The sequence below is a fragment of the Engraulis encrasicolus genome, chromosome 15 (genome assembly GCF_034702125.1).
Source record: "Engraulis encrasicolus isolate BLACKSEA-1 chromosome 15, IST_EnEncr_1.0, whole genome shotgun sequence".
Classification (NCBI taxonomy): domain Eukaryota; kingdom Metazoa; phylum Chordata; class Actinopteri; order Clupeiformes; family Engraulidae; genus Engraulis; species Engraulis encrasicolus.
This window is the reverse complement of record NC_085871.1, coordinates 11,555,240-11,575,904: the sequence shown is the minus strand read 5'-3', so window position 1 is coordinate 11,575,904 and position 20,665 is coordinate 11,555,240. Positions and strand designations below refer to the sequence as shown.

The 20,665-nt window shown below is 43.6% G+C and overlaps 1 protein-coding gene across 1 annotated transcript in view; it reads left to right on the top strand.

The window, feature by feature from the left end:
- Positions 1–11,080: 11,080 nt before the first annotated feature.
- Positions 11,081–20,665, top strand: part of utp20 (UTP20 small subunit processome component) — a 51,168-nt gene continuing 41,583 nt past the window's right edge. The window contains exons 1-12 of the mRNA XM_063217046.1: positions 11,081–11,244; positions 11,474–11,554; positions 11,671–11,737; positions 12,890–13,022; positions 13,566–13,754; positions 14,072–14,153; positions 14,376–14,513; positions 14,683–14,841; positions 16,150–16,308; positions 16,498–16,632; positions 16,849–16,926; positions 20,536–20,665. The exon at positions 20,536–20,665 is cut by the window's right edge and continues 45 nt beyond it. Coding sequence (XP_063073116.1) covers positions 11,194–11,244; positions 11,474–11,554; positions 11,671–11,737; positions 12,890–13,022; positions 13,566–13,754; positions 14,072–14,153; positions 14,376–14,513; positions 14,683–14,841; positions 16,150–16,308; positions 16,498–16,632; positions 16,849–16,926; positions 20,536–20,665 — 1,402 coding nt within the window. The 5' untranslated portion in view covers positions 11,081–11,193. The remainder of the gene's footprint in view (positions 11,245–11,473; positions 11,555–11,670; positions 11,738–12,889; positions 13,023–13,565; positions 13,755–14,071; positions 14,154–14,375; positions 14,514–14,682; positions 14,842–16,149; positions 16,309–16,497; positions 16,633–16,848; positions 16,927–20,535) is intronic.

The window sequence follows — 20,665 nt, the reverse complement described above, 5'->3', positions numbered from 1 at the left end:
GCTGTACATATCACTGCACAATAAAATCGCGCCAAATAACTTCGCAATGGCGTCAGCCACGGTCCACTGTCACTGCGCACGAGGGAGAGGAGGCAGAGAGTTGCGAATATGCCCGAATTGCGCGCGCGCCAGCCTGGACACACACACACACACACAGTGAGAGAGAGAGAGAGAGAGAGAGAGAGAGAGAGAGAGAGAGAGAGAGAGAGAGAGAGAGAGAGAGAGAGAGAGAGAGAGAGAGAGATGAGTGGAAGTGTATATGGATATACTGTTGTGCAGATAAGGCACCTGCGCTTAATTTAAAATTCAGCCGAAATGGATATGTTACCAGTTACCACCAGCAAGTGAGAATTAGGATAGTATACATGCCATCACGCTTTCACCGGCCATTTCTGTGTAGTTATTTGGAGTGATTATGCTGCAGTGATATGTAGACCGACATTTGGTTATTGGGGATGAATTTCGGTGACATGATTGCGTTGACAAGTATTTAACGACTTTCATGGAGATGTCATGTGTACTGTGTTTGACGGACCCTCCGTGCATCATCCCTTCCTGCACATCTTTACGCGTAAAGGTCATAATAGCAATTGTTTTTCTTGTAGCCGTTGCGCATAAAGACGTGCTGGCAGAAAGACGACAAACAGACAAATATTTTTTTGTTATTATTTCTCGACTCCTTTCAGTTATCATTTCAAGCAGCATTGAACTTTCCACTCTGTGTGGTTGTTCAAAGGGAAATGACTTAACTTGGTGCCCTCTCGCACTGAAGAGCGCAATGAAGTCATCCCTTGGGGTATCCACAGTTGAAGCCTTTTTAAAAATTACTTCAACTACAGTAAGACCGCGCTTTCTCCAGCAACCACCTTCACAGCTGTCCCTCCTTTCTTCCATCGTCGTAAAAAGCCCCAAGCAACCAGTTCGTCACTTAAAGGTAGAGACATGGGTAACAACGTAGGTTACACATATCTGACCCAAAACAGAGACCCAAAGACAGCGCGACATATCAGTAGTGTGTGTGTGTGTGTCCATATTCTCAACCCTCTGCCTCGCGCACATGACAGCGGGCCGCGTTAAGTAAATGTGCAATGATTCAAATGATCCCAATGTGATGTCGCATGCCTTTCAGAGTAGGCTATCCTCACATTATTTCATTAAGCTGCATTTTTTCCCCAGGGTTGCGATGGGTTGGAGTTCGTGTAGCGTAGTCTATAGACAACAATGACATAGTAGAAATGTTCACAATGTGTGCGCAATCCGACCACGTTGTGCGCGCGTGGGTATTTGTTTCCCACTGCGACAAACATATTGTGAAAATTAGAACTCAAGCGGACTCAGAGGAGAATATTATGGATGTTAGAGATTTAAAAGTCCATTTATCCCTTCGGGTCTAGAATCATTGCTATTACCCTCCGGCAAGGCATGACAACCACTCATCCACCAACCACCGGTTTCTGAGAGAAGTTACTGAAGACTATCGTAAATTGATTTAGCAAAACCGGAATAAAATATAAGACATTGTGACATGTAATGCATTATTTGGTTTCTGCTGTCGAAGAGGGATGGTTTAGAGGGCACGGTTGTGTTGACAAAGATTTGTGGACTTTGATCGCGTTGTAATTATTGTATCTGACAGCCACGTGAATCATGACGCCGTCACTACTTTGATTGCGACCAATGCAGCCGAGCTGAGGCGAGACACTCCAAGCATTTCCGAAGACTTCCTCGTGTCTGAGAACGTACGTACGTACGTCCAAAGGTTGGTCGCGACTTCGGTCGGTCTTGCGTCTAAAGACCAACTGAAGACCAACTTAAGATCAACTCAAGAGCAACTTACGACCAACTCAAGAGCAACTTACGACCAACTCAAGAGCAACTTACGACCAACTCAAGACCGACTTAAGGCGGTTAGCAACGACAAGAATCGAGAAACGGAGTCCTGTCTGGTTTACACTTTGCACTGTAACAAAAAAACGTATGCTTACTTGAAAAAAGGTGTAAACTTGTTGCCTCAAAAAAAAAAACAAGTGATGTAACTTGTGGGGAAGAAGTAGCCTACAAGTATTCAGGAGCAAACACTGTACCACCACAGCAAAGGGGGTAATGTTTCAGTATTGCACACACAGTTGCAGAGATGGAAAGAGAGAGAGATGGAGAGAATGAGAGAGAGAGAGAGAGAGAGAGAGAGAGAGAGAGAGAGAGAGAGAGAGAGAGAGAGAGAGAGAGAGAGAGAGAGATGGAGAAATGGAGAGAATGAGAGAGTCATCTTTGCCACAACTTCATTGGTTTGCTCTCGTACTTGTGGTCATAACATTATGTTGGGCCTTTTGTGCCGTTATTATCGATTAGGACAGTATACAATAGTAGGGAATGGATCGCACTCAATTTTTCTTCTTTCTTGTGGTTTTATTTTATTTTATCTTTGCAGGGACTGACATGACAGACGTTTCGGCTGCACAGAGCCTTCTTCAGTGTCACAGATTCAGTCTATTTCCTGAAGTCTTTTAAAGGAACAACCTCCTTGTCACCTGTTTCTAATTGCTCATTAGAGATGGTGCAGCAGGTGCCCCACCACATCAAGCTTTTACGCCGTTCATTAAGTGGGGTGCCCTCTGCGCCACCTGTTGGAGCATAACAGACACTTCAACCAACAACAGTGACACAAAAGATAGAGAAGGGAGCAAACATTAAAAAACAGCCTAGCCAGTTACAGAAAACAAGTTAGTTCAAAGTCCTCATTCATGCCTTTCGGGGACATTGACTGAAGATGGTACATCCAGAATGCTTCTCTTTGAAGAAGCATCTTGTCCAAGTTGCCTCCTCTTCGTGGTGTGTGTACTTGTTCAATGCCTATACATTTTAATTCTTGAACAGTGTGGTTTTTCTCCATGAAGTGTCTGGCAACCGGTGACGTTATGAAATGCAAACTCTCTCCCTGCATCCGTCTTCAGCTTTTGTCCACTGAGTACAGGCCTACGTGATCAGGCTACACTTAATAGTGTCTGCACACCTGTATCATAAAGTTTAACATTATACTGAGTGAGTTACAAAAGATCTGAGGTATGCTGTGGGCTATGTGGATCAACTGGCTAATCTGATGTCAAAATGAATATCCCTAATGGGACAAGACTCTAATCACATTATATGGTTGGGTTTGTATAGGCCTGTTGATGGTAGGCTACCTTTCTCTTTTTATTAAAAAACAAAACAAAAACAATTTGTACATGTATGTATATATTTTAAATATTTTTGGGGGGATTTTTGTTGCCTTTATTTGACAGGATAGTGAGGGTTGTGACAGGAAGTGAGTGGGCAGAGAGAGATGGGGAAGGGTCGGCAAAGGACCCAGGCCGGGAGTCAAACCAGGGTCGGGCGCATAGAAAATGAGTACCCTACCATTTGCGCCACGGTAGGGCCACCTATCTCTTTTTCTATAGCTGTTCTCTGACTCTGCTGACAGAACTTGTACCTCCACGCAAGCAGGTATCGTGGAACTGGATGGGCTATTTTCAAGGGACTTGGGAGAAAAAACAGGAGAAAGGTTAAACTCATCATTTGAATCGAGGGTGGTTGTCTTCAAATTCTGTTACCACCCACGGTCCTCGAGTCGTGTGTGACCCGTGTTTTATAATGATGTAATAAACACTGAAAAACAGTTCTGTACCATCACATTTAGTTTGAATCTCTTACATACCTTGTGAGGCTTCCTTTTGTGTGAAAATATTTTATTTGTTTTAATGTCTTTAGTGTGGGTCCTGGACCCTTGATTGTCAGCATACCCCCCAATAACCCTGCCCATCCATTCCCATGAATTTCCAGGGATTTTCTCACTCACCCTCATTTTTCATCAAAAACATTACACAGAACTACTCTTACTCTTGTTGGCTGGAATTATTTGAAGTGTGTAGTCTTGTTTGATTAGTATTAATAATAATTCATTTTAATAATTTGTTTTCATCATTTGTAAATTATTTAATTTAATTAGCTTACATGATTAGGAGTGGATATGGTCCCCTTCCCTTTGGCCTGTGAAGCATGAATGATTTCTGTTTTGATATTGATTATTACTTTATAAACTATTTTATTAATAACTGGGTCGAAAACGACCCAAAGACCACAAGTGCTTTTTTCATCTAGACCATTTTCAAATTTGCTAAAATATTTTTTTTACTTTAGAAATATGTTCGACTAGATGGTTCTAACAAAGTCCAAAAAGCCTTGGTGAAATACATTAACATTTAGTTATTTTATACATTTAAAAACTAAAACGGGTCGGTGGCAACAGCAAGACAAGAGGAGGGTTAACATTTTGAACCGCACATATGAAGGAGATTTGATGATGAATTTAGGACATCTAATTTACTGATCCATTCATATGGAGTGGAAGTGTAAAATATGTTTGCTGCTGTAGCAAGTTCCAGTATGGTGGACTCCAACTGCAAAGGTGTCAATCAAAGTACGTAGAGTGGAAAAGTGGGACTGTGGCACCAGGGTCTCATGTACCTGGACGAGGGGACCCCGCTTATATTGCCCTGCATAAATGTGAATCGCGCTGTGGGTAGGGCTACATGAAGCCAGGGGTGGAAAGAGTGCAGAGAAATTCTACTTGAGTAAAAGTACCTTAACTTTACTAAAAAAAAGTATCTTTACTTCAATTCTACTCAAGTAAAAGTGAAAGTAAATTTGGAGGGAACTTGGCGAAGAAGATGAAGTGATGCAGATGTTGAGGAAATGGTCTGTAGTTCAGAAGGTGACACCTGCCTTATCTTAGTGGTGTCATCAAGATATCATATGCAGGGATTAAGGATATGGTTTTACTTTCAGAACACAATTGTGTTTAGGGATGGGTGGCATTCCAAACAAGAATGAAAAGGAAGACATTTAGAGGTGGTTTAGAGGTGTTTCCCCCCAGGTTTAGGAACAGGAAACATTGTGCATTCGAAAAGTCCTTGACCTGACTTGATGTGAAACTATGCCAGGGCTTGACAAAGTATTCTAGCTCTATAAAATCTGTAGATGTCATATATAAGATGTATCTCAAAGAAAAGACTGTATTCAATTGTGTAGTGCATTTAGTTTTACATAACATACATTAGAAATTTCTTAAATTTGGGACTTCTTTTTCTCAATCTGACAACAGATGCATTCATCATTTACCCCCTTAAAGTGACTGTGGGTTAAGTTTTCCTGTTTTCATGTTAAGACCTTATTCTGGGGTTTTCAACATTGTTCATGAATTATCTGATCACCTAAAGTCACCAAATGTGATTCCTAATTTTAGCCAATTTACTGTCCCTCCCTCAACGTCCTCCAAAAGGCCAGCGTGTACGTAGTCGTGCACGTAGGCTATACTGTGGGCAACTACCCACACATGCGAACCGGTTTTGTTAAGCTGCCAAGCACTGACATTTTGTGAAGAAGACTACAGGCCCACAGGCTTTGGTGGGAGATAGAGAAGTCGGTTTTTTTTCTCCTGTAAGGGGCTATTTCTATCCCATTACTTTTGGAATGTCTTTATGGTTCAATGTGATATGTCTAAAAAAAAGTTGCAGACTTCCACTTTAATGTAATATCATGTTGTGTTGTATTGTTTTTTCACCCCCTGCTTCATGCCCCCTCTTGCATTAAGAGATAATATGATATATTAAAACCTAAATATTATGTAAAGTAGAGTAGTAGAGTAGAGAGTTACTTTATTGATCCCCGGGGGGAAATTCAAGTGTCATGTAGCTTACATAAATGGGTGGTTGACGTTTAAGGGCGTAACGCAAAAAAAAAAAAAAGTTTTTCAAATTCCTGAAAAAAATGATGGATAAAAATTGGGAAAAAAATTGAAAAAAATAAAGCACTTAGTGGTCTGTGGAATTTCACCTTATTTATGCCATTTTTGGGAAAATGTGTCCTACATCAACACATAACATAAGCATGTCACACCGCAGGAAAATGGAGTCAAACCACAGGGAATTCACTGCATTATGGCCATTTTTTAATCCTTTTGTATACATGACTGACAGCTGAGCTCATGCTAACTTGATAATGATATTGTGTTTAATCTTAATATGTTTTCATTAATAAAAAACTTGTTTTCCTCCTATAAGAGCAGTCACACCACAGGACACCATAAAATGAACCTAAGCATTGCGTGACAGAAGTATCGCAATATGAAGACATATTAAGAGGTTAAGAGTCACCTTAAACTTCCACAGCACTCTCCAAAGTAGGACTGTGGTACTGACTGGTTAGGAGTCAGTCTTTAACCCATTGACGCCTAAGGCACCTGCAAAAAAGGGTGCTGAATGAAAAGCTGCCCTCAGCCTATAAAAACCTGAAGATCTCAGCTCCTGAAGCACATAAAAATATGCACTAAGTTGCATTTAAACGCTAATATCCCCCATCTTTCATTAGAATGTGTTCATTCATCTCAAACAGAGATTTTTAATTAAGTTGTCTCAAATCTCATGAGCCTGAATGTTGCGTTATGCAGCTCCAGGCGCCAGGGCCAATGTTGCGCAACGCAACATCAGGCATCAATGGGTTAAGACCCTTGTAGTTGGCCTTGCAGCTGCCCATTCACAAACATTGACATACATGTCACCCCACAGGACGCAATTTGTGTTACGAAATTGAACTTGTAGTTAATATTACTGTCTTGAGTTTTTTCCACATTCCCATATCTTAATATAAAGTTAATATTTATACCTATGTCTCTCTGGGCCAGAGCTGAAATTGTTAAAATGAATCTCTTACCAAGATTGACTTTTATGATCTCGTCCATCCCACTTAAATTCCCCACAAGCTGGTTTAAGGAGGTAAATAAAATACTGCATGGATTCCTATGGAACTATAAAAAACAGAGGATTAGCCAGAAAAAACTGAATGAACCACGGTCTAGGGGTGGAATAGCATTACCTGACATCTACCAGTACTATATTGCATTTAATTCACGTTATCCTCTGCAATGGGGCTATAATACTGAGAGAAAAATTGGAAGCTGGGACTGGCTGGAAGAAAAGATAATCTCAGAACATTGTAAAGAGTTGACATTAAGTAAACTATGTTATAACCCAAAGACGCGACTTAATAACCCGATACTCAAATTCTCATGCGAAATTGTGTCAGTAATACAAAAAGGCTTGTCTTTTACTGGATATTCACTGCCATCCTGCCCACTGTGGCGAAACTTCTTGTTTGAAGCGGGCGGGGTAACACTTACAGATAACCAATAGCAGCAACATGGTGTAAACCAGGTGGGGCAAGTAATACAGAATGGGAAAATAGTGGCTTTTAATGACTTGAAAGCAGAATTTGGGTTGACTGATGTACATTTTCTAACTTATAATAGATTTTATTCCATATTTAAATCATTGATGTAAAAGGGTATACAACTGGGAACACACAATGACCTGGAGAACAAGCTAATTAGCCATAAAAGGAAAAGGCACTGTGTCAAAGATTTATAAACTACTGTCTTCAGCGAAACCATGTGAGTTTACCAGTAAAAGGTCAATGGGAACGTGAAATGGGATTGGCCATCTCCGAGTCACAATGGAATGCAGCATTTAGAAATAGCACAACTAGTTCAAAATGTGTCAGATACAAATTGATCCAGTTAAAAACAATTCACAGAGCTTACATTACCCCAGAAACATTGAATACAATGGACCCTTCTGTGTCCAATAAGTGCTGGCATGGTTGTGGCTCGGTAGGGACATTGACTCACATGTTGTGGAATTGTCCTGCTGTTAAGCAATTTTGGCAGGACGTCATTAACAAGTTGAACTCTGTATTTAATAGGCCTATATGTATTACCCCTTGCCCAATTGCATGCTTGCTTGGAAATGAAATAGAGGGAGTGCAAGAAAGGAGAATACAACATGTACTCTGTCTAGCGTTTCTGGTGGCAAAGCGGACAATCCTCATGAATTGGAAAGTACGCAAGAACAGCTGCTTCAACATGGACCAATGGCAAAACGAATTTATGGATACCCTAGCCATGGAACAGGCTGCCCTATCTTTAAAGCCAACAGAGAGGCCTGGTGGCACACAGGGACCCTTGGACTTTATAAGAACACAAATCTGAACTGAACTCTGAACACTGCAGCCCCCCCCCCCTTCCTTTTGTTTTGTGTATGTGAAGGTAGGCCTATGTGTATGTGTTAGTGGTGTATGATTGTGAGAAAAAGTAATACAAATTTCAATATTAACAAAAAAAAAACTTAATATTTATGCAATCATGCCAAATGCTTCATACATTATTCAAAATGTTGTTGGTTAATTATATATATATATAGGATAGGCCTATATATATAGCCTAATTAAGCAATATGACCCGAGTGGGAGGGATGATGTGCACTGACATCCTCCCTGGTGTGGTTCGGCCATAGGCACGAAGCCGAAGGCTGAGTGCCGTCGGCAATCACACCAGGGAGGATGTCAGTGCACATCATCCCGACCACGAGGGTCATATTGCTTTTATACAATAGTTCATTTGCCAACAAAATACCAGAATACATTTTCGAATTCGTGTTTATTAGTTACCTTAATCATACTTTGTTTACCTGCTCCGCTAAGCAAAGTAGTTCCGAATTGATTGTATGGTTGCTATGCAATGACGAGCTGACAAGCTGACAGCGCCAGCGCGCAAAGTTCCATGAAACGGTGTGAAGTGCATTTCTGTGTGGACTGCTACTGGGCTTCGCTTACTAAAATGATGCATGATAAATGAAAACACTGTGCAACTTCAACATTTTAGTTAGATGCCTATTTTATAAGCCTTTTTCAGCCGATATTGATTTTCACATTTTTGTGGACCGCAAACTTGCTGCTAGCTGCGTAAAGACACCCCCCTCGTCCTTTCCTCTCCAGTGCCGCATGAGATCCGAGCGCTGTTCTCACACGCACAACCACACAAATCAATCCCTTGTAGGCCTATGATACCCCGATGTCTGCTAAAGTTTAGGCTACTGCAGGCTACAACTTTGTTGCTGAAACACTTTCTCATGCAAACGTCTGATGTGGGTGCGAACCCGAGAAAGGGGTTCGCGTTTTCCCTCCTAAACGAGAAGGCAACTCATTCCAGTTCCAAGCGGCCATGATTTTAAATCGCATGGCACACGGTAGGCTATCTTGCTTCCAGATGCCCACTTTGTAGCCTAGGCCTACTAATTTGCACGTGGTGGACGGCAATTGCTGATAGCCTAGGCTATATTTTTAAGAGCATCTCTTCCTCGTCATTCCCTCTCCCGCAGCACAAATGAGATCCGATTATAGCGGTTCTCATACACTGCAGTAGACTGACATAGCCTTTCTGTCTCTGTGTCAAAAAAGTGTCCGTTGTCTCGCATATCCCCCGTTTGAAACTATCTTAATATTTAAAGTAGGCTACATGTTAGATTGCCTTCAAAAGACTACGAAATAGCGGCCGCAGAGGTCTGCCAACTGCCCAGACAACTGCACTAGAATCAGATAACTTTTTTCCTCTCTGCCAGAATCCAGCTACCAACTGGGATAGCCTACGCTCTCTGTCATGCGGGCGGGCGTGCGTGCGCCCAACTTAGTCCAGCATAGAACAATGGAATAGAATGATGGTGAGTTCAAACTACGCGGCCCTGGTTACATTCACTTTCTCCGCAGTAGACTATGAGATAGAATGATGGCGAGTTCAAAATGCGCGGCCCTGGTTACATTCTATCCACGGCGGAGTGATTATTAGGTGTGATGAGTCTCCGGGGATGACATCATCCTCCATACCGACGCGTAGAATGCCAGAAGAACGCGTCTCATCCAATCAGATATCGCAAAATAAATTGACCGGATCTAACTATTGTATATATATAGGCTATATATATATATATATATATATATATTCCAGGTTTCATGTTACAGTCACACCGCAGGATATTTGACATATAAACCTTTACATAAATCTTAACAAAAATGTTTCTTCTCATCTAAGACTAATATGAAACATAATGTACCACATCTTCTTTCATTGACATTTGTTTTTTAAAGGAAAATAACAGTTTTGTAGGTTTAACCAATGTTACGAAAAAACAAGACGTCACGTCTCCCACCCAAATACACATAATGCCCACATCGACACGTCAAGACACATATAACACTGGTAATAGTAAGGCAGGGGAAAATAAAAACTAAAGAAAAAAAGAAAAAAAGCAAGCGCAAATGTTGTATTGTAAATGTTTCACATACACGTACATGCTTCTTTACACATGACTGTCTTATGGGGTCATTGGCAAAGCCTCTCCAATCTTCTCCACTGCAACATGTTCCATTCAGTTCTGGGGCACACGAAAAGGTTGTTGATGAATCAAGACATAGTCCTGTCCAGACTGCAGAGCTCTGGCTTGCTTGCTTGCCTGTGCTTCAGGGTGTGCCTCTGCAGTGGGTTTGGGAAGGACCAGAGGAGCTATATCTGTCACAAGTCAAGAAACACATGCAGGCACGCACGCACGCACGCACGCACGCACGCACGCACGCACGCACACACACACACACACACACACACACACACACACACACACACACACACACACACACACACACACACACACACACACACACACACACACACACAGCATAATTACTGAACTGTAAAGGTCTATATTTACTGGTTGCTACCATCCTTGCAAGCTCACAGCCCAGCCAGTGCTCTGTGTGTGTGTGTGTGTTTGGTCTACTGAGCTTGACCGATGATGACAGTGACGGAATATCATGGCACAAGGATGTTCTCACCAAGAACACGAAAACATGAAAACAACGACAAAAAACAGGCAGGATCAAGCTGCATCCGAAATAGGCAAGTGCACGTAGGCTACACAGACTCTGGTATTGCCAATCATTTAATCGTTGAGTTGTTTATAACACAACGTTACAACGACTCTGGGTGAAATTACGGTCAAATTGCTACGTTGTAGCCCACGTCCTCCTTTGGATCACGGGGAAATGTTTGCAACACGGTTGTCCTATCACAGTTCGATGCGCTTAGTTTAAGACACGCCCACGGTTGCTTCCGCCACATGGCTTGTGCAGTCCCACAATTCCTCATCCAACATGGCGGTCCCCTGTAGCGGCATGTGTATGTAAACACTTCTAGCTTCAACTCATGATAAAACTGTTTTGAAAACACAGATCACCGCGACTGGATACATGTGGTAAACGCACAACACAGACAAAATGAAGCTGAAGATTAAACCTACATCTCACAAATCGGATAACACATACAGGGTAAGTTGAAACTGGCAATGGTAACGTTGCTAGCAAGCTAGTCTTGCTCTGTAGAAAAGTTACTGTGCACGAATACTGTTTTAATGAATATAATATATTGTCCATGTTGTGCGTTATTCAATGGGCTAGTTGTCCCATGCCACCCCGTTTTCGTGGAATAGAAAAGGTCGCACATTCAAGGTAAACAAGACGCCAGTCATGCCATGGGGTAAAATGTTCTCTTCTGCAGTTCCTCACTTTCTCGGAGAGACTTGCCAACGTGAATATCGATGTCATCCACCGCATCGATCGAACTGGAAGCTATGACGAGGTATGTCATGATAATCCCCATTGCAGATCCCATGTTGTCAATTAGCTACTGTTTGTTTTATATTCCTTGTTATTGGTCACACACGTGTTGGATTGTTGATTTTGCTTCTCTCGCAGGAGGTTGAAACGTATTTCTACGAAGGCTTGAACAAATGGAGAGACCTAAATTTAACCGAACACTTCAGTAAGTAGTCTTTCCACCATGCACTGTCATCACGCAAAACCCAGTTCAAGTAAAACCCCTGCTGCAACACCGTTGACTTCACTGAGTAGCCTAACTGGTGTTGGAGTAGCCCACTACTGTAGTCACCATAAGCCCATTGGGAAACTCCAACTCCCATTGTCATTATGACACAGCACTCTTCAGCACACAAGTGAACACTGCACACAACGAAATTGCATGAATGCCTCACCCTTGCAAGGGGGCAGCCCTCAATGGCGCCCCTAGGGAGCAGTGCGGCGGGACGGTACCATGCTCAGGGTACCTCAGTCATGGAGGAGGATGGGGGAGAGCACTGGTTGATTACTCCCCCCACCAACCTGGTGGGTCGGGAGTCGAACCGGCAACCTTTGGGCTATAAGTCTGACGCCCAAACCGCTTACCCATGACTGCCTAAGTTGATTCAGAGGTGATTGGATACAATGTGTGGCTTGGATTTTTATTTCTGAACCCTGGATTGACACTGTTGATTTTGTACTATTATAATACACAACACGACAGTACATTACTCTTGTCCCGTTCTCAACCCACACTAATATAATCTACTTTTTTAGTAGCACCATTGCACACTTATGCCTACCACACATGAGTTTCTTCTTCAGCTGTTATACAGTGTGTGTGTGTGTGTGACAGAGAGAGAGAGAGAGAGAGAGTATGTGTAAATGCAGTATGTTAGTTTGTACTATGTTGTGTGTGTGTGTGCGTATGCGTGCAATGTTTCAAGAAGGACGCCGCACCTTGCATAGTAGTGTTTTTTATTGCACAGACACGTTTTGGCGTGTGCCTTCTTCAGTGTGCAACAAGAATGACAAAAAAAACAATCCTAAATACCCACACCCATCACCACACCCTACTGTTGCCAACCAATGACAGTGGTCCACCTGTCAAGGTAATTCATTGGTTGGAGACATTCACTGGATACAATTCAGTACATTACATAGTATACATATTAACAGTTGTGTAATGCGTGTGCGTGCATCAATATATTTTACTGCACATAGAAGTCTGGTCAAACTTCAAACGTATAATCTTTTGTGCTATCGCCTGTTGGATAGATTTTAAAAAAAACATAGGACTTTGACTTTGGCTATGACGCTTTTTCTTTTCATTTTGCAGCCACCTTCTTGAAAGAGGTGTCCAACAAGAGCCAGTCCTTCCACCAGTTGGTGTTCCACCAGAAGGCGATCGTGGACAGCATGAAGGCCCACCTGAGTGTCAAGAGCAGCATGGCCTTCCAACCTCTGCTGGAGTGAGACCATTTTCCCTCTATCACTGTTTTGATGTGAAAAGAAGTTCTACACACTTCTTTCTTTATTATTATGTCTCTTTATTTTGGACAGTGTTGTAAGTTGTAACAGAAAAGTTGTCAACTCAGGATCTCCAGACAGACTTCTACTCCCTCTTCTCAAACTACTGTCATGAGATTCCGAAAGTAGTACAATGAAATGGCCCGTTACAGGAAAAAAAAGTTGTTTACTTCTGGACTCCCTGGGTAGATTAACCATTTACATGCACAGCTTCCAAAATTCCAGAATCAGGACTATGACTAAATTTGCAGATGGCCGTTTTAACCTGTGGGGGGATGTTTGCATGCAGAATGAATGAATGAATGAATGAATGAATGAATGAATGAATGAATGAATGAAAGTGTGTAGTAATCAGGGCCCTGGGTTGGGATCGCCAGACAGACTTCTACACCCTCTTAACCTCTGTAGGGAAACATTTGCATGCAAAACGGATGATTCAAACGTGTGCAGTAATAATGCATCCTTGATCCTGCCTTGTTCTGCAGTCTGGTGGTGCAGCTGGCTCGAGACCTCCAGACGGACTTCTACCCCCACTTCCCCGACTTCTTCCTGATCATCACAGCCATCCTGGAGACCTCGGACACGGAGGTGCTGGAGTGGGTCTTCACCTGCCTCTCCTACCTGTACAAGTACCTGTGGAGGCTCATGGTCAAGGACATGGACACCATCTACAGGTGTGTGTGTGTGTGTGTGTGTGTGTGTGTGTGTGTGTGTGTGTGTGTGTGTGTGTGTGTGTGTGTGTGTGTGTGTGGAGTGGGTTTTCACCTGCCTCTCCTACCTCAACAATTACTTGTGGAAGCTCATGGGCAAGGAAATAGATGCGTGACTTTGGCTGGATCGGTGTGTTGTGAATGATGCACTCCATTACATTGCAATAGTGTGTGTGTGCATGAGTGTGCGTTTGTGTGTGCGTGTGTGTCAGTCAGTCTGTCATGTTTGAAATTTTGGGTTTATTGATGTGATAATACATTGTACTATGTCCGCTTCACAGAATGTACATCAAGTTGCTCGCTCACAAGAAAGAACACATCCGCAACTTTGCAGCTGAGAGCTTCTCTTTTCTCATGAGAAAGGTACAAACTCTCTCTCTCTCTCTCTCTCTCTCTCTCTCTCTCTCTCTCTCTCTCTCTCTCTCTCTCTCTCTCTCTCTCTCTCTCTCTCTCTCTGTGAGACCTTTTGGAAGTACGTACAATCACTATGCACATTGAACGACGATTGAGTATGTTAATAATAATACAAAAATGCAAAAAAATGTACATGTTTACTGAAAATATACATTTTTGGTGTTCTCGCAGGTTCCTGACTTCGATGCGTTGTTCACGCTCATATTCTCTGACCTGGGTGAGCAGCGCCACAAGGCGGCAGGGGTGGGCCAGCTGGTCTTTGCCATGTGCAAGGGGGTCCGTGGCATGTTCCACTCCTGCGCTACCACGGTAAGGATGCTGTGTGTGCGCGTGTGCGTGTGTGTGTGTGCGCGTGTGTGTATGTGTACATACACGTGTGGGTTACATATTTATAGTGATCTGATTCTCTCTCTCTCTCTCTCTCTCTCTCTCTCTCTCTCTCTCTCTCTCTCTCTCTCTCTCTCTCTCTCATCTGTAGGCTCTGCCGGTGGCGTTTCGTAAGCTTGGCCCCTCAGGTGAGGCAGGGGGCGCGGCTCTGCCCTGGGACGCAGTGAAGGAGGCCCTGGATCACATGGTCGAGTCGGCAGCCAATCACGTGGAGAAGGAGCACTTCCTGGTCCTCTGGGATGCTCTGGAGGTATGAAGAGAGATTTAAAGCCAGCTGTAATAGATGTACTGTATAGTGTTCATAATGTCTAACTTTTCTCTTTCAGACATGTACAAGTTTGTACCTGTGTTTAAAGTTAAAAGTTTGTACCTGGGTTAAAAGTTTGACATGTTTTGACGGTGAAACTTACATCTTCATCAGAGGGACACGTGTATGTTGATATGTGACGTGCTCTAAAATCAGCTCTCCCTGTCAATATTGACAGGTTTGGTCACACCTCTTGCTATTAGAGCTGTCCCCTCACGGTGGTGCTCCAGGCGTGAGAGAGCATGTATGTTCATGTTCCGAAACATCAGCTGATTTTAAAGCACGGCACACAAATGGACAACATGAAGGTCTTTGGCATTGTGTGTGTGTGTGAGAGAGAGAGAGAGAGAGAGAGAGAGAGAGAGAGAGAGAGAGAGAGAGAGAGAGAGAGACCTTTAAAAAGCCTTTTATTAACACCATTCACCATTCATCATACATTAGCACAGTACAGCCACTGCCCAAACGCAGACCAACACCCCCCCTATATGTTCACAATCAGCTCTCCTTCCCCCCCAACCTCACACATCACACCCCCCACACACCAAACATTTGAAAATTTCTCCAAATCATTGACCAAGTGATAATACATGTATTCCACCTTGATGCGACTTTTAGCCATTCCCGAAAAGCCCTCTAAGGGGTCTACATACACCAGGTTCAGCATTTTCTGCTTGCGGGTCAGCCAAATGGCCAACTTTGCCATGCCTAATAGAAAATGTACCAGACAGACCTCCTTCTTGACATTTGCGTTGTATTTAGGTCCACTAATGAAAAGAGACTCCGAGAAGCCCTCCCCAAACCCTCCCAACGCTCCCCTGAGCCACTGAAAAAGACCTCCTAGCCTCTCACAATGTAAAAACAAATGAGAGAGAGAGAGAGAGAGAGAGAGAGAGAGAGAGAGAGAGAGAAAGAGAGAGAGAGAGAGAGAGAGAGAGAGAGAGAGAGAGAGAGAGAGAGAGAGAGAGAGAGAATTTTAAAGCCCAACTGGGAAACTCCAACTGCCATTGTCATTGTGACGCAGCACTCCACAGCACACAAGTGCACACTGCACACAACAAAGTTGCATTTATGCCTCACCCGTGAAAGGGGGCAGCCCCCAATAGCGGCCGAAAGGTATATGGTTTCACAGCAATTTTAATAGCGCAATATTAATTCGATATATTGCACAGGCCTAGGAGCTGGTGGCTGCTGCTGCTGCTGCTGCTGCTGTGTGGTGTGTGTTTGACCTGGTCTTACTCCCTGCTTGTACAGGTGACTGTGAAGGAGGTGCATTCGCGAGTGCAGGGCCCTGATGGAGGCTGCTGCTCCGCTGAGGCCAGCGATCACCTGGAGCGCCTTCTCTTCCTCTACAACACACTGCTGCACCAGCACAAGGGCTCAAAGGTCACCAAGCCACCCGCCGTCTGTGAGGTACGTATTTGTGTGTGTGTGTGTGTGTGTGTGTGTGTGTGTGTGTGTGTGTGTGTGTGTGTGTGTGTGTGTGTGTGTGTGTGTGTGTGTGTGTGTGTGTGTGATGATCTCTGTTTTCTGTATCTATGGACTAAGTGCTTCTTTGTGTTTTTGTGTGTGTGTGATAATCTCTGTGTTCTGTATCTTTAGACCCTACTCCTGCTGGTCCAGACCAAGGGCTTGTCCTATGCCTGCTACCAGAGGCTACTGGAGGTGCTGGCCACCCTTCTGCTGATCGACAACGTTGGCTTGACCCCCCAGACCATTCAGGACACCGTCAAGAAGGTGTGTGTGTGTGTGTGTGTGTGTGTGTGTGTGTGTGTGTGTGTGTGTGTGTGTGTGTGTGTGTGAGTTGGAAACATTTTGATGGAGGAAATGTGTTTCACAAAGATGTCTCTGTGTATTGTTGTTGCTTTGTTTGAGCATTGGCAGTTTTGCATGTAGTCAAATATAATGTTGCTATTATACAGTATGTTGTTAATGTATTATCTGCTTATATAGGTGTTCCGCAGTGGAATGGATCGTGACCTGATAATCCCTTTCTCCAAAGAGCTCTTTAAAATGAACCAGTTTGAGCAGGTCAGTAGTACACAAGGCGAGAACACACATTTTATGTACTTTATTTGATTCCACATTACAAGTTAAAATCAATAGGAACCAAATATGATGAATAATCCAACAACTATTTTGACCAAAAGACACATCTTGTTATGGAAATGCATCATTAAGGATACAGGAAACATCTTCTCTTCCAGATGAACATGCTCCCTATAACAGCTGATATTGAGCAGTATTTAGCTAGCTGTCTGGCCCGTCTTTTACTTAGTCCACTGATGTTGAGTCCACTGACCACCAGCCTATGCACATGGCCTAGACTGCCAAAGACAAGAACAATGAGGACACATTTATAGCCACAGCTTTCAATGGCAGATGTTAGAGAATGGTATTTCAGTTTTTTGGTACAGTAGGATTCCTCCATGAACAGGTCAAAGGCACAGGCTACTTCAAAGAGTCTGACAATTTTTTCCTCTTGTGATATGCAAATGATGTCTGGGGTGTTGGGAATTCCTGAGAAGTGATTTGTAGATGCGTTAAACCAGTGGGGCTTGACAGGGGTATGTTTGTATAGTTGTTCCTGAGGAGCACAGGGGATCTGGGCAGCGATGAGGTCCACCAGTCTATCGTGTCTGGCGGTATACAGTCCTTTGTAGGAGGGGCAGCTGTTCATTATGTGGGCTACTGACTCCAGATGTTGCGGAGGGTCATGTAGCATGCATAGAGGAGAGTGGATAGATGGAAACCAGAGGGACAGATTGTATTTTGTGGGGAGAACCTGTAGGCGTGCCTTCACACAGAAGATGAGTATCTCATCACTGATGGTGGCATTACTGCATATTGCATGTGATGTAGAGCGGTCTGCACAGGGGAGTTTGGCTAATTTTCCTTGAAGTTTAAGGCTGGACCAGTACTCCATATTGCGGTCCCTTTGGATGATCAAAAGGGTTTGCCTAGATGTTGTTGGTAACAGGAGATGGTTGATGTTGTTGTGTTGCAGCCTGGCTTGCACTGTGATTGATGGGTTGTCCACCACTGCATCGGTGACCTCTACTGGTTGATGATTGGAGGTCCATTTTAATTCAGTGCCTGTTCTCCAGCACAAATCATTTAGGTCAGGCCAATCTGATGACACACCAAATCCCTGTGCCTGGGTATCCAGTTTTCCACTGCTCTTTCTTTTAAAACCCAGGAAGTTGTCCTCACCACTGCCTGCCCGGGCCACCTTGCGCTTCTTAAAGTCCAGAAGCAGTGACGCTCTTGCCAGGTGTCTGACACTGTTGTCATCGCAGTTGAGCATGTTGATGAGATGTGACTGCCTTGTGGCTGTGTACTCCCACATACAGTTTGGAATGCCAAGCCCACCATCCTGTTTTTTCTGGAAAATAAAACATCGTGTAGAATGTGTGTTGAGGCACAGCCATTTCCTAACCACTTGCACAGTTTTATTGTCCATTGTGCGCAAATCTTTTTGTGGGATATGCACATTCGCGAAGAGATGTTGCACTTTGGCGAAGGCTATATCTCTTATTGCTTGGACCTTCAGAGATGCTGGGAGAGGTGAACTGTCAATTAAGTCCAGTCTGCTGATAAACTGCTGAACCAAATTGGTCACTTGTTGACTCCAATCTCCCGCAATGTTGAATTTATGCCCCAGATAGGTGTAATTTTCTTGTCTGGCATACACTCTGAGTGGCTGGCCTAAGATGGTGAGGGAAGGAGGCTGGTCAGTCTTGGATCTATACCAGCGGTTGCCCCCGCTCCTCCTCTCCCAAAACACTGCACATTTACTCTGTTTTACTTCTAGGCCAGACCAGGTGAGGAAGCTGTCGGTGCAAGCCAGCATGTTTTTAATAACTCCCTCATCACGGGATGCAATGACCACATCATCAGCGTAGCCCTGGACTGGGTTGGGTGACAACACTTGGGGTGGGGCATGTGTGCACAACCATTTCAGCCACTGGTTAATGGCAATAATAAAGTTTACTGCACTCCACGGGCAACCAGTTTTAATTCCCAGTTCCAGTTTGACAGGTGGGGTGAGGTCTTTACCACATATCACTTGCAGATAGGAATTACTGTATACATCTTTTATTATATCACAGTAGGTCTTTGGCAGGTGTATTTCCTCCAGTGAGTTCATCATGACTTCATGAGGCAGTGTACCAAATGCATCCCTAAAGTCCAAGAATACCACAAATAATTTGGCAGAGTCATGCTTGAAGTCATCAATAGCCGTCTTTAAACAAAAAACATGTTCATTCATGCCTTAACGTTCAATATAGGCCTTTTGTTTACTTGACAAAGTTCCTGTGTCAACAAGCCATGGTAATATCCTGGAAAGAAGGCACTTCATGAAGACTTTGTACACAGTTGGTAATAATGAGATGTCCCTCCATGTAGAGGGGTCATTGGGTACATTGTCTTTTTTTGGTATTCTATGTATCAGTGCTCCCTTCCATGAACAGGGGACTTTACCGTTAAGCAAACAGGTGTTAAATATGCTTCTCAAGGTGGGACACGACATTTGCCTGGTGGACTTTAGGGTTTCATAGGTGACACCATCTGAACCACTTGCTTTGTTTTTGGGCAAATCAAGTATAACTTTCTCAATCTCCTCGACTGAGAAGGCCGATGTTGGTGGCGGGGGTTCAGTAGCTGTAACGTTAAAGTCATTATTCCACGGGGGCAGCTCGCGCAACTGTATTGATGGCCTAGACTGGCACTTCTGACGATAATAATCATACACCTGCTCAGGATTACCCGACTCAGACGGGGGTGTCGGGAATATGCAGTTGTTTAGGATGATATCAATTGCTTTTTTCCTGCGGTGTTGCCATAGGTAAGTAAGCTTGTTTTTGCTCACCTTTTGTGGTGTTTTCGGATGTTCTTTTGTTGCCGCAGCAATCGATGGCTGTATTACATCTCGCAGGAAGCGCAATTGACGCTCAATCCATTCAGCAGGGTTTTCGACAGGTGTTTTTCGTGTGTTATCATCCAGTGGAAGAGTCTTTAAAATCCGCGTCACATATTTCAGGAGTGGTATTCCAAATTCTCGTCCATCCTTGCGCTTTGTGGAAAAAAGTCCGTTTTTAAAAAAGACTCCATGAAGGATTTTAAACAGCCGCGCCCATTTCCGAGGATCCCCAGCGAGGACAAAGTTTTGTTTGTCCTGTAATCTCTTTGTATCCAGGCCTTGTCTGAACAATCTTTCATGGAGTTGGAAATCATCCCATTCACTATCCGTGAGTAATCTCTCGAAGTTAGTAAAATCCTGAATGTTGCAGGCTGGTCGCTGGTGTGGGGTAGGGTCTAGGACTTGCTGGCGTTGTTTGTAAATTTTACCGCTTTGGATTGCGTCTTTAAAAGCGCACTTAATGGATGTTGTTAAACACATAGCAAGAAGTGTCGTGATCAGAAACATGTTGGGAGAATTCTCTACTTTAACGACGGCAGTTACGACGGGTGATGTGGCCTAGTGTGGAGTTTACACACACACACACACACACACACACACACACACACACACACACACACACACACACACACCTTGTATCCCTACTCTCTGTGTTGTGGCTGATGGAGATGTGTGTGAAACCCTAACCATACAGATATGTGTGTATCCTTTGTCAGCTGGTCCTTCCGGGTCTTCTGCGGTACCTGGAGGTTCTGTTTGGGTCAGCCGACCCGGTGTGCCACTACCAGGCCCTGGAGCTTCTGGTCCAGCTCATCCTGGACAAGGCCCCACCCCCTACAGATGGAT